General features: G+C 41.4%; 2 protein-coding genes across 2 annotated transcripts; both read right to left on the minus strand.

The window, feature by feature from the left end:
- Nucleotides 1–1,174: 1,174 nt before the first annotated feature.
- LOC307269764 (thymosin beta-12) lies at nt 1,175–3,676 on the minus strand. The gene is made up of 3 exons (XM_080052794.1): nt 3,528–3,676; nt 2,257–2,369; nt 1,175–2,094 (listed from the first exon to the last, which is right to left on the minus strand). The coding sequence occupies exons 2-3, from the start codon at nt 2,354–2,356 to the stop codon at nt 2,060–2,062; spliced, it is 135 nt and encodes a 44-aa protein (XP_079908920.1). The 5' UTR covers nt 2,357–2,369; nt 3,528–3,676; the 3' UTR covers nt 1,175–2,059.
- A 1,291-nt stretch (nt 3,677–4,967) lies between these two features.
- Nucleotides 4,968–12,865, minus strand: LOC307270110 (ribose-phosphate pyrophosphokinase 2). The gene is made up of 7 exons (XM_080053273.1): nt 12,576–12,865; nt 9,571–9,754; nt 8,358–8,456; nt 6,904–7,028; nt 6,299–6,472; nt 5,844–6,003; nt 4,968–5,751 (listed from the first exon to the last, which is right to left on the minus strand). The coding sequence occupies exons 1-7, from the start codon at nt 12,695–12,697 to the stop codon at nt 5,659–5,661; spliced, it is 957 nt and encodes a 318-aa protein (XP_079909399.1). The 5' UTR covers nt 12,698–12,865; the 3' UTR covers nt 4,968–5,658.
- Between the last annotated feature and the right edge of the window lie 1,044 nt (nt 12,866–13,909).

Raw genomic sequence — 13,909 nt, forward strand, 5'->3', positions numbered from 1 at the left:
TCTGAGCTGAAAAAAATTCTTTTACAATTTGTCTGTCGAAAAACGCTATTTTGCCTGGACTACTGTCACTTTCACGGGAAGCATGTAAGAGGAGAGATGGGAGATGGGAGGTGTTAATCCAATCGGCTGGCAGACCAGGCCGAGTCTCCCCTGCATTAGCCCCACTAACCTCTACTTCCACCCCCCTTTGCATGGTGCAGATTACTGCCTTATTAAGAGCAACTGACTTAAACCCAATCCACTTACACTATCATGTAAGATTTGCGGACTATTGCACGACTAAGATAAATCTCTCAATTGACCTGAGATGAAAAAGCTGAGTGTCTTTGATCAACGCTTCCTCTCATTCTGTTAACGTTCACCTACAAGACACAACGTAGATACAAACACAATAGACACGCACCAGACTCACTTCAAGAGGTTGATTTATGCCACATTGATGGACAGTGTATCCGTGCTGCTTAAGGGTTGGCCTCCCACAAAGGCCCAACCCTGTCTCAATTCAATAATAGCAAGGATCATAACATATATGCCTCCACATGCTTGGAGTTTACAGGCACCGTCAGCCATGTCATGGTAATAACATTAGGGCTTTGCGGGCTGTGGCTAATTTGGGCTGAGTAAATCTCCCTCAGGATACACACCCTGTAGGCTACTTGGGTCAGGGCACACTGACCCATAAGCATCAAAGCAGACGACAGCTACATGAGCAAAGTCTCCTGGTGCACCTTTTGTTCTGTCTTAAAATAGGGCACGGCTAAGAAATAATCCTCAACATTATTTTTAGGGGGCACAGTCTACTTCCTGGAGACCATTTTTCCCTGCAGTATTGCCAGCTTTAAAGTGAGTTTTTTAGCCGACACTGGGCTTTGTGAGGTGGTCCAACAATTAACTTTCTACACAGACTTACAAACTAAACTTCTGTGCTGGTAAATCCCTGCAAGATGTTTAAGCCTTTCAATAGTGCACATCCTCATCCCTTAAGTTAAGTAACGTGCAAGGATTGTCTCGGGCGTGAGATAGCATGGAAAGTGGGTTACTCCGAGACGAGCAGTCCAACTGCAAGCTACAATGTTGCATGAACGTCTGCTCATGTGGAGGGAAGATTGCCAAAACGGGGTTGTGCGTTGGGAGGAGTTGCCAGAAAGAAGAAATAAATCACTCTGCAGTACAGTTCTTTTAGTAACAAATTCTTTTTATTACAACATTTCACGGTTTTCCATTTCTGGTAATGGTTTGTGGCAGAGTAACATGACTGCTGGAACTCCAAAGAATTTTCATCTATGGTTGAAAGCAAAAACATGGAATTGATTTCCGGTTATAGATGTTTTTTTTTTTTTTTTTAAACAAAATGCAACGCAAAAGCTCTCCCGAATCCTTTTGATGAAAAGGGCCAAAGTAAGCTACAATTTAACCATAAATAAGGTCCATTTGAGCATCTTCCCAGATCTAGATGGAATCCGTTACACTTCTTTTTATTTTTTTTTCTCCTCAATCCTTGTGTACATACAAAAGAAAAAAAAAACCGTTGTGACACACAACAGTATCAATTTTTTGGGGGCATTTACATTTTGGCCAGCGTACAAATAAAGTTGTGCATTTTCCCAAAAATTAGAAGAAAAAAAAAACAAGACAAAAAGCTTGACGCCTCAGCTTTGGGGCGCAGAAAGCAGCCACATAGGAAGTGGGGTGAGACGGTGATTGACTTCCTTGGACGAGAGCCACGCCCCGTCCCTTAGGCCTCTCCAATGCATGTCGGAGATGTGCACCTTCTGCAGTCTCACACACACACAAATCCTCCTCCTCTTTCCCGCCCCTCAAGCGTGTAGGCGGTTAAGGTGGCATTTGTTGAGGGGCCGGTGACATAGGAGTTGGCGGGGGCGACTGCTGACGAAGGCCTCATCCGTCCAAAAGGCTGTGCAGCTCGGTTATTGTCGTCGTTTCATAATTTCGGTTACAAAGTTATACAGCTAAAAAGAAGTGACTGAAAACAAGGCAATGCGGGAGGAAGGAGGGGGTATTGGGGAGGTGTACAGTGCATGACGGGAAGGGAGGGGCTTCACGATGATGTCGCTGCCTTCTCCTGTTCGATGGCTGTGGAGGAGAGAGGGAGAGAAAAGGTCAGAATCCAAAACAGAAAACACTGGATAAAAGAAAATGTGCCAAGCAACATCTTCTAAACAGTTGAGTTTAATATGATGTCATGCCTCCCCCCCAAACACTCAATGCCTTTGGTTGCAGGTACTTGAGCCTTACTTTCTTTTGAGGGCAGGGGATTCTTTTCCTGCGTCTCAGTCTTCTTCAGCTTGCTCTTGTCGAAGCTGGACACCTCTGAGATATCAGGCTTGTCGCTCATTGTTGCGGATGTTCTGTGTGAGATAAGGGGAAGGAGGCGGACATGTTAAAAAAAAATATAACTCACTTCTCATTAAAGTATTCAATCTGAAACTAAATAAATAGCCGATGTAGATTCATCAGGCTGTTGTAATGTTTGAGGTTTTTCTTTAAAAGAGGAACATACCACCTGAGCATGTGGTCTACACTTACTTAAATCAGATAAAGGGCGTTGCCAAAAATCTCAGTGGTCAAATCTGTATAACTACATGCGCAACCGCATTGCCTAGGCTACTTCTCAGTGTAATGTGCGCGGCTGCAAGCGTTCGTCTTTTGTTCGCCTGGCTCCACTAGTCTGCCATGCATCCATCCTTTCCCGTTATTCAACACGAAGCCCGAGGGATGTTACACACAGGGAGACAGGCAGCTCCAGACAATGAAGAGCCAGTCCACAAGGGGACATTTACATAACAATGGGAGTTCCCATGCTGGGCAGACCGAGGAAAAAATAAAAGAGGAGGCACAAGGCATGCTTATGGGCAAATATTCGTCAAAATATTTGAAAAACTTATTTTAATCTAGAGATTGAATGTGTGTGTGTGTGTCCGAGCAGGGGCTTTCCACATGGAAGCGGCGTAACATCCGCAAATTCACTTGTCACGTAGGCTACTTCTCCCTCCCCTGGGGTGCAATCTGAAGGGACCACCGCCCAGATTCTCCACGTACACCTCGGTCTGACAAAGCCAAGTTAAACGCCAACGCCAAACATTTCCCAACAGGCTCAGAGATAGATACCCATCAGGGCTTCCACGAGGCACAAATAAAAAGCGCATTAGTCGCAGTTTTAACGCATTGTTTGAGTTAACAGAACCAGGCGCACGAAGCTCGACCACAACAAGGCAACAAAGGAAATGGGGCTGCTGCACGTGAATGTGTGCGCTCAGGACAATGACATGAACACTCACAAGCACACACACGCCCTGCTTCCACATTATCCCCGGTTTATGAGCTTTTTGAACGCATAAAAACAAGCTAATCACCTACAAACAAGAATCTCCCTTTTTTTGTCCTTCATCTATTTGGCTCAATATATCTGCCCGGCTCACGCCCCTTACATGTATCCAACAGTTGAGATTGAAAGCTGAAGGCAGTGAAGCTCAAACAATAGGAGTGAATTGTTTCGTGGTGCTTACCGGAGTGTATGCTGGATGGCTGGAACGTCTCTGGTCAGTGTGTTGCAGCAGTAGTGGCGCGTCTTTGCGCAAGCATCTCATATAGTCTGAAATATGCTAATGACATCTGACATCATCACCAGCTCCCGAGCTCAGCGTCCCCCTGCTGGACAGGCGCGAAACATACCGAAACTAAACACTGAAGAAAGCCCCTGTAAGGAGCCTCATATCAGCCTGATATCAGCACATCCCAGAGAGGGAAAGAAATATACGGATCATTGTTTATCCAAGCTGAACTGCACACACTACACTGTTGGGTCAGCGTGTTATCCATACTATACCCTACCGTTTATCATAGCTATAACTGCTTTAGTTGAACGAGAGGTGGTTTAACTGCATTTGATTTGGAAATGACTCATGACATGTGACTCTAATTGCACATCATTAGTGTTGTCTGTCTGCAGCTGCTCTGGCTGCACGTTAATGTAGAAATGGCGCCCCCTGGTGGCAGTTTGACACATTTGTCTCGCCGATGAAAGCAGTTCAGTTCCATATTAAAGGAATATGTTTGTAGTATCGTGCAGTAAAAGAGTGCATTCGTATATTAAAAAATGTAATGATTTTCTTGCGTTTCTCATATATTTTAGACATCAGAGGTTTCAAAGAGTCATTGTGAATGATTGGACTATTCTTATTATTATGGCAAATGAAAGGTCATCTAAATGTCAACATAGAATATTTCGACCATTAGAAGAAAACGTGTTTCTTGTGATGTTGCCAAAGAACGTCTTGCATAGATTGTTACTGACTCTTGCCTGAATTAAATCCATCCTATTTTTTCTTAATGTTAAATACATAAATTAAAATAAATATGAAGTTACATTTTAATCGTTTTTAGGTTTTTACCAGAGACGTTGTTCTATAATGCTCGAATAAAATGTACTTTAATAAAAAAAATGTACTCCTCAATTTCGCAAACTGAAATATTTTAAGCAATATAAAAAAAATTGCACAGCTTTTTCTAAATTAGGGATCAAGAATGAGTTACAATGTCCTCTTATTCATATATTTAATGTATACAAAAAATAAACTCCACTGATATGACATATTACTGTAGAAACATGTATTATGGTTCATGCTAATCAATCTGTAAATAAATAAAGGTGTGTGATCTGTGAAGTCATCTGAGGCTCTGGAGCTGCCTTGTCAAGTTAGACAAAATAGCCCTGATGGGGTCATAGTGCTGTCATCTGGTTAACATCAGCATGTGCTTTGAGGCTATCTATCTATATATATCTATATATATATACACGTGTGTATAAACAGGAGGTCTATGGGACATATTGGGGACATAAAGTTTCGTAAGATGTTGAGAAAATATAAGAGGGAAAGGGGGTCGTTGAGTTGCATGCAGAATTTTCGTATTGTCAAGATGAAATCAGAGGAGCAGGACAGAACATCTTTAAGCCATTGTCAAAGCTTTATTGTCAACGAAACAGCTTCAAGTGTTACACATATTAAAAAAAAATGTAATCACACTATTCCACCAACTTTTTTTTTTAAATCAACCAAGAGGCAAACGGTGAAGCTTGACTCATTCGAACTAAAGTGACCCATAACAGCTGTGATGACAATTACTGACAAATCACTGTAGAATCTTAACACTATAATCAAGCTTTGGGCTCAACTGGTTTTCATGACCTTTTGGAAACATGGGCAAGGCGCCCACCACACCTCGTCAGACAATTTTATATCAACAGCAAGGGTTAGGCTATATATTTTTAAACATTTTTAGCAGCCATTAAAGCAAACACTCAAGAGGGGAATGTGCACTTTTAATTTTTTTATTTTGGTTGTTTTTTAGTAACATTTTTAACTTTTTCTATCACTTTGTGAAGCAGGAAAGGCCCAACTATTTCATATGAAATGAGATAGTGGAATGCTTCATTTAAAGTGAGTTCAATGCGAGGTACAAATATGAATTCATTGTTAAAGAATGGACCCGTTGGTTAAAAATTGAAGGCCATGCCTCGTGGTGTTTCGAGGTTGGCCAGACTGAAACTATAGCTAAAAGGAAAAAAATAAACTTATCAAAAAAAGAAAAAGAGATGCTTATAAATACAAAGTTGGTCTTCAGAGAAGTTTTTTCTTTTTACAAGGGTACATGGCTGAAGAGGTAGGACACGGACTCGCCGTTGTGGGTTCTCCTGATGGCCTCGGCCAGGATCATGGAGATGTCAATGACCTGGAGGGAACAAGGAGTCAGACATGTCAGGAAAAAAAACACAAAGTGTCTCTGTATTGTTATTTTTCTATTGTCAGTCTGTCTGTCTGTACCTGTATTTTGGGACACGCCTTCATCTTCTCTTCCTGTGGAATGGTATTGGTCACCACAACAGCCTCGAATGGAGCGCTGTTGATGCGAGAGATAGCCGGACCAGAGAAGATGCCGTGTGTGAGGATGGCGTAGACCTTTACCGCTCCAGCATCAATCAGCCTAAAATTCAAAAAGAAAGAGTAGAAAGACAAACAGTTTATTCAAATGCATAATAAAATGCTGAATTTTTTGTACTCGTGTCATCAAATATAATTCCGAAACCCATTTCATATTCTTTCTTAACATTGAGGCTGATTTCCTTACAGGGATCAAAGGTGCAACATGTCAATAGATAAGTTACTTAATATGAATATTAATATGCTGCAGTCACATCTAACAGCCCGTGATCCTTATTTGAACCCAGATAAAAGCCCCGGCCCCGTTTCAGTTTGTCCGATTTAAAAATAGTGCTGACTTGTCTGCAGCGTGGCAGATGGTGCCGCAGGTGTCGGCCATGTCATCCACCAAGATGGCCACGCGGTCCTTGACGTCTCCCACCAGCACCATGCGGTCCACCTCGTTGGCCTTCTTCCTCTCTTTGTGGATCAGGGCAAAGTCAACGTTCAGACGGTCTGCGATGGACGTCACACTGGACACAGGAGAAGGAGGAGAGGAGAGACATTAGACCAGGACTCAACCTCCGACTGTTTGTCAAACATTTAATTTCTTTTTACTTTTTCTCAAACACAATAAAAAAAAAAAATCACTTTTTTTTTCACTATTTATTTAATTACTTTTTTTCCCCGATTTGAGACTATTTAAAAACAAAAAGTTAATTCATTTATTTAACTTAAATTTCATAATTTATTTTTATGAGCATTGTTGGAAGGGAGGCTGAGAACTAAGACTTTCAATGCCAACGACTTTTGCTGTTGAGCAGCTCAGAATTGAATCAGAGGCTTTAAATAGGACTTGCATTGAATATTTCACTACATTTTAAAACGTGCAAGGCAGCACTCAACCCTTGCAGTGTGCAGCTTAACAGCCGTTATCACGTGTATCACAGGGTTATATTCTTACCGCTTTGCTCCGCCGGCATCTGGAGACACAATGCAGCAGTTTTTCCACTCTGGAATATTTTCTCTGATCCACTGCAGGACGGCCGGCTCAGCATAAAGGTTGTCTACGGCTATGTCAAAGAAGCCCTTTCAATGAAAAAAAGACACAGTTACCAATAGCTAATGGTCTAAGTGTTAAGGGAGACCGGGAAACAGTGATGGAGCACCAATGTCTCTCAATCCACACACTTTTATAATATAAAACATAATGCAGCCCTCATTCTTAAACCAAAGACTGAAATCACTTTATAACATTATTAATCAATTCATATCCCAGTTTGTAAAAGCTGTTTTCCGAAGACATAGCGAGACTGATAGCAAGCAATTCCGATAAGTAGAAGAAAAACTACGCTAATTCCACAAAAACAATTACCAAGCTAGAGGTGATTGTGTAAAATGTGCTATTTAAAAATGATATAATCCATATAAACAAACATGTTAAAGGGGTAGTTCAGGATTTTAGACATAGGGCCTTATTCCCAAGTTAGCCTTGGTGTTCTTTATCAGTGGAGACAGTTTTCAACACATTTAATTCAGTCCTTCTAGTTGCAGAGTGCGCTCGTGCTAAGCTAGCGCACGGCATCGGGGGGATACCTAGCCTGCTACTAAAACAGTCTTACCCACTCCACAGTACACCCGAGGCCAATCAATTATAACGCCAGACTATCGATGTAAATGTCTGTGTTGATAGAATAATTTTAGAAATAAAACCAACCTCGCATATTGCATTTTGAGGGACTTTATTCCTTGTAGGCTGCGGCAGCGGCGGACTAATACCTAGGTTACAGGCTCTATAATAGTTTGTTTACCTGCTGCTGCCCGTACCTGTACGAGCCGGAATACACTGATGAAGAATTGAGAGGGATGCTCAAAGGGCAGAAAGAGAAAGAGCGTCTGTAGAGACAGCCCCCGCTGGAGCTGCAGCAGAGAACCGGGACAGAATGACGGTAGACTGGTGGCAGTGCAGTTTCTGTCCCACGCTGCTCTGTTTACTTTCTGCTGTAGTGATTTGGTTACACAGCAAAGTAAAAGTCCGCTGCTGCTAAGAAAGTAGTCCCTCAAAATGCGATAATTCATGCGATGCGAGGTTGGTTTTATTTCTAAAATTATTCTATCAACACAGACATTTACATCGATAGTCTGGCGTTATAATTGATTGGCCTCAGGTGTACTGTGGAGTGGGTACGACTGTTTTAGTAGCAGGCTAGGTATCCCCCCGATGCCGTGCGCTAACTTAGCACGAGCGCACTCTGCAACTAGAAGGACTGAATTAAATGTGTTGAAAACTGTCTCCACTGATAAAGAACACCAAGGCTAACTTGGGAATAAGGCCCTATGTCTAAAATCCTGAACTACCCCTTTAAGTATACTTAGTTACAGACAGATCCTTCAGAGTGTCAACCCCAGAGCACTAACCTGGATCTGCGAGGCGTGCAGGTCCATGGTGATGATGTGGTCAGCGCCGGCCACTGACAGCATGTTGGCCACCAGCTTGGCTGATATGGGAGCTCGACTCTGGGACATGCAGAAAGACACAGTCACTTGAGATGAGTAAGACATTTTGAAACTTTAAAAATAAAAAGAGAGAATGGGTTTTAACTACTCTCCTTTTTGCAAAGCGGTTAGAAATCCTTTCAGGTGCTATTGACTAGTTCTCCTCTGACCTTTCATTGTGGTAACTCTATAAAAGCAGGCTCGTTCACGGAGGAAAGGCCAACACTGTGTAGATTGACACGTCAGGCAGCAGCTTGTTGACTAAACACTCGACTACCTGGAGACGATGCTGCGTGAGATTCAGGCCCATGACAGAATAAGAAGAGGAGCCGTGTACCCTACAGCTACAGTAAAAAGAGTGCAGTTTTTCTGTGTTCAATTTCCAGTTTTAACCTGATTATTTGAATTCAAAGATGATCAAACAACAATGACAGTTAGGTTTTACCAGTTAGGTTAGGTTCTCCTATCACTTATAGCTTGAAAATACTCTCATATTAACGATGTGAAGTGTGAACTGGACTTGAATGTGTGTGGTATATAGGAAGGTTGCAATCGGCACATTATACAAAGTGAAATCTTGTAACCCTCAAGCGCTTGCAGAAGAGCTGTGACCTTCACGTGAGTAACATGAGATATTTGATATTATTGAAACAGGCGTTAAAAAGGAGGGAGTGACATTAGGAGAATTCCCTGTATAGTTCTCCCCCTGGGTGCAAACCCAGCTCTCTTGTTGCTTCTCATGGACCTGCGTCTCTGCTGTTGTTGCTACAGTAAAACAACTGAGGCATCGTCGCCACATAATGATTTACAAGATAAGCAGGTTAGTAGAAAGCCATTTCTCAGCCTGCTGGAATGTCTGAAGAGTCAATATTAGATTATTCTGGCCGCAGCAAAAGGTGAGTGCTATAGTCCGACTTCACCCAGTATTCTCAATGACACAATGGCTGCAAAAGTAGTTAAAGTAGTCAACCTGTCTATGTGAAAAGGTCACACTTTAAGTATAATTGAATCAAGTCTTGTAGCAGTTGTTTTGTTATTGCTTATTTATAAAAGAGGTATCATAGGAGGTATAGAACAATGTATGGGCCATGGTGCTGTAATCAGAGCAGTAGATGTGGTGTGGGTGTGTGTCTACCTTGTCTTTTTTGTCCTGCCGGGCGTAGGGAAAGCAGGGGATGACTGCGGTGACGCGGGACGAGGAGGCGATCTTACAGGCATTAATCATTATGAGAAGTTCCATGAGGTTGTCGTTGATTTCGCCGCAGCCGCTCTGTACGATGTACACGTCCTCTCCGCGCACGCTCTCGCCGATTTCCACACTGTTTGGGAAGACATTACTAATCAGTTTATAATCAAGCTTCAATGAAAGATTTAATAACACTGACTCAGCCTTGACTCAGAGACAAAACCTGTACAAAGTTATGTAATAGCAGAATGTGAATAGACATGTTGAAGCCGGATCCCTCTTCATCTGAGGGCTGTTCGGACAACACGTTAGGAGGTGGTAAAAGAAGTGCACTTAAAATTCTCACACACAAAATCAAGCAGGCAACATGTGCATGTGAAACATTCCTCAGAGAGACGTGACCAGGCCCCCCACCCCCAGGACCTCAGTCATGTGATCATTGGACATGTAAAGGGTTTGTCTGTGCAGTCACAAGGCCACTCGTTTTTCTAAAAAAAAAAAAAAAAAAAAAAAAAAAAAAAAGGAGGCCGTGCTGGTTTACTGTGTTCTAGCATCGTTGTGTGATTATGAACAAAAAAAAGGAGAAACACAAAACTGTCAGTGTTATATTGAAAGTAAAACCTGCTAAGAGCAAAAGGCTTACAATACCCAAAAACATTACCATACTAAATGTGAAACAGTTATTCGCCATTTAAAAAAAAGAGTACAAAGTTTAAAACAAACAACCACACAACATTTTTCACTAAAGTGCAATTTTTCCTTCAGCTAAAATGATTATTCAATTGATTGAGCTACAGAAAATAAATCCAGCAGCAGTTAATTCTTTATGTTAAGATACACATTTTTTTGAGAAATTTACAGCATCATCACAGTAGCAAAGGGATCACATCAAAAAAAACAAAGCAAAAACAATCTCTTTAGGTTTCATATCATCACAAACTGAATATCTTGAATATCTATTCCAGGTTATTTAAAAATAGCAAAGATGTTCTGGTAATTACATTCATGAAAAAATCTGCTGTATGTGTGTGCATGTTTATAATAAATGCCTTCAGAGTGTGTGCCTGTGTCAAGCAGCAGCACAAATCCCTGTGTTTGAAGATGCTATAAAAGTGACAACAGAACTCTTGTAAATTATTTCTGGTTCAATGTAGCGTCAGCATCAACAATCACTCATCTGCATGTTCAGGGATTCAGGAGGATGGACAGCCACCAAAACAGTCCCTGCACCAAATGCCAAATATGATGAAACAGCAGTAAAAGTCACATCTTCCATAGTGTTATTTTCTTCCTGTAAGTAATACAAACACCATCAGGTTAAATAAGAAGGTTCTCAACTTGTTGTTACCACTCAGCCCAGCTTTGAATACAATACATTTGGGTCACTGCAGCATTTATGCATAGACAAATAACAAGTTCAATGTATCTGGACAGTTAATCTCCATGCAAAGAAACATACTCTTCCAGCACATTTCATTTCTGATAAATCCACTCCCTCTGCAAGTCACCTGACAAAACCAGTTGGAGCTGTGAGAAGAGACAAGGCTTGGGGATCGTTCCCACCTTCCTGTTAGCCTGCGACAATGTGAAAATAATCTTGTTTTGCACTTGGTGTCCGCCAAACAGATGCATTCCCAAGAGAGAGAAACCTCCCCAAAAGATAACCAGTCTTCCCTGGAATTTTGGTGGTTGAAAAGTGGTTTAGCAGAGAGGGTCTTAAAGGGGGATGAGAGGGGTCAAGACACCTTAACGCACACTCTCCAACCTTTGTTCTAATGCAAAAGGAAAGATTACAAAACATTATCAGTGGATGCTTTTATCCAAAGTGCATCGCAATACAGTGAATGCATCAGTGATTGACCCCTGGCCCATTACCCCTCAGCCAGAAGTACTTATGCTGGATTTAAAATTGCACTGGACCAAACGGTGCTGTGATGAGTTCAGGGCCAGCTTGAAGCCAAAAGTTCAACATGCAAAAGGGTTCAAACTAACATACAGAAGCGTCCACTAAGTCTGCTTAAGGAAGAATCAGATGTAATACACACGTTTTAAAGGGTAGCTGCTAGTGTGCAGGCAGTGATTGTGCTAATGTTCAGCTTGGCTTTGGAAATGAGCACAAATTAGGTGCATGTGATGTGATTTAAGCACAGTGGGAAGTTAACTGAACACCAGGCAATAATGACAGCTACCTATAAAATAACTGTATTCTTATTCGACTGTTGGGGGTACTTCTTGTGTTTGGAGAATATTAGATCTAACAACCATTTTACGGCGCCTAAACCTTGCCTGACGCTTGTTAGCCACATGCTAAGGTAAACCCAAGGGAAGTAACAGGTTAGCTCGCATCCCTCTCCTCACGGCTTTAAGAGATTGTTTTCTGTTCAAATGTAACGACTGTTGCGTTTACTCCACGTTGCAATATCAAACATACTAATGCCTGTATACATGTATGCCATATTTAATGGTTTTCGAGCAATACAGCATCCGGAATAGCTAGCTAAGTGAAGACGGCTGCGGTGTTACAGCAAATTTTGCACACTCGAAACAAATTATTACAACTTCAAAACTAACATATTTGCTAGCTCTGGGTACCATTTTAACGGAGAATGAACACAATCAGCTACTCTTAGTCGTATTAAGGAGATGTTGGGAACATTTAAGGCTTCAAATAGTGGGTTTTAGGGGGAAACATGTTAAAAATGTGGCCCGACACGACGTTAGCTCGCTAGCCTGGTGTGTTTACATGTGGCTATAGCTTAGTCACGTGTTGACGTTGCAACACTGCCCGCTGAATTGTAAACTATTGTTAGCTTCGAGCTAACTTACCCACATGGGTAAAAGAAGCAGCTAACATATAAAAAAGATATGCACTACATGCTTTAGTCGTGCAGCTGCTTAAAAAAGGGCGGACATGGTTAATATTCGCCGTTTAAGGTTTTAAAAAATGTACTCGCCATGTCTCCTGGTTGCTGAACTTCTTAGTGATCACTTTCCCGAGCTGAAATCCCAGCCGATCGGCCACTTTCTGGGACAGGTCGTGGTGCGAGCTCCCGCTAAAAAGAACTATGTTCGGCATTGTGAAGAAAGAAAACGGTAACCCTTCTCCGCTGCAGCTTAGTCGAGATGAAGGAAAACAAGGGTCGAGTTTTTAAAAAATTAAATAAAGACGAGAGGTGGTAAAAGGGTCGAGTTATCGTGTCAAAGCTGCAGCCTGTGCATCGCACTGGTGCAGCGGTGGGGACAGTGAGCAGAGAGGAAATATCAGGCCAGTGTTTGCGTGGTAAAGGGAAGAGCCCTCCCCTCATTGGTCCACTGACACAATACGCTGCTGCATTGTTTACCAAACACTTAAATGCACATTTATCACACACGCATACATTTTATTTTTGTTTTCATTTTTTGACTTAAGCTATTTTTTTTTGCCATTTGTCCCATATTAAGGAAGTTAGGAAATTGACGATGCACATTTAAAAATGTGATTAAACTTTTTTTTTTTTTGGTAATGAAACAATACAATTTCCCTTTAGGAATAAATAGTCTGTCTGTTAATCTATATTAATACGTTTATTATGATTGAAGGATAAGGTTTCTATCTATCTATCTATCTATCTATCTATCTATCTATCTATCTATCTATCTATCTATCTATCTATCTTTCTAGTTTATTATTGTTTTAGAACACTTTTATCAGGATATTACCAATATGAAAGTACAGCAATTACAGTGTATGACAATATTACAATATATAAATAACAAGTAATACATATCTAAAAACACTTATACTACTTATGAATGAATTCATTCATTCATTCATAAAAGCAGTTTATCATCAATTGTAATGGTCTTTTATTCATGTGGCTGTGTATATGAGAGGATACAATTTATTCTTCTTCCTCCTCTCAGCATTGCTCACATATACATTAGATAAACCGTTTGAATCAATAATGAAATGTTTAATTAGAGGAGTGAGGCGGTCACCTGATGGCTGCTGCTTTGCATGCACACTTGTGATATTGCTTTTCTTGTAATTTGATTTTCCACTCAGCGAGTAGTCAGCTGAGGCTCCATGCCTCTCCTCGTACTAGTTCCTCAAACCAGAGGCCTGTCGTCTCCATTTCACTGATGACACTCTCTACAGTCACGTGCTGCTGCAGCTAATTCATCTCCCTTCAGACCCCAGTCACTGGAGATATCCTGCATCAACAACAGAAAACACTAGGCAGGGTTAAGCAACCGGCCAGCTATTTCTAAACACAACCTGCACTGTTGATTATGTACACTTTGGTTG

Source organism: Ammodytes marinus (genome assembly GCF_949987685.1).
Source record: "Ammodytes marinus genome assembly, chromosome: 24".
NCBI lineage: Eukaryota > Metazoa > Chordata > Actinopteri > Uranoscopiformes > Ammodytidae > Ammodytes > Ammodytes marinus.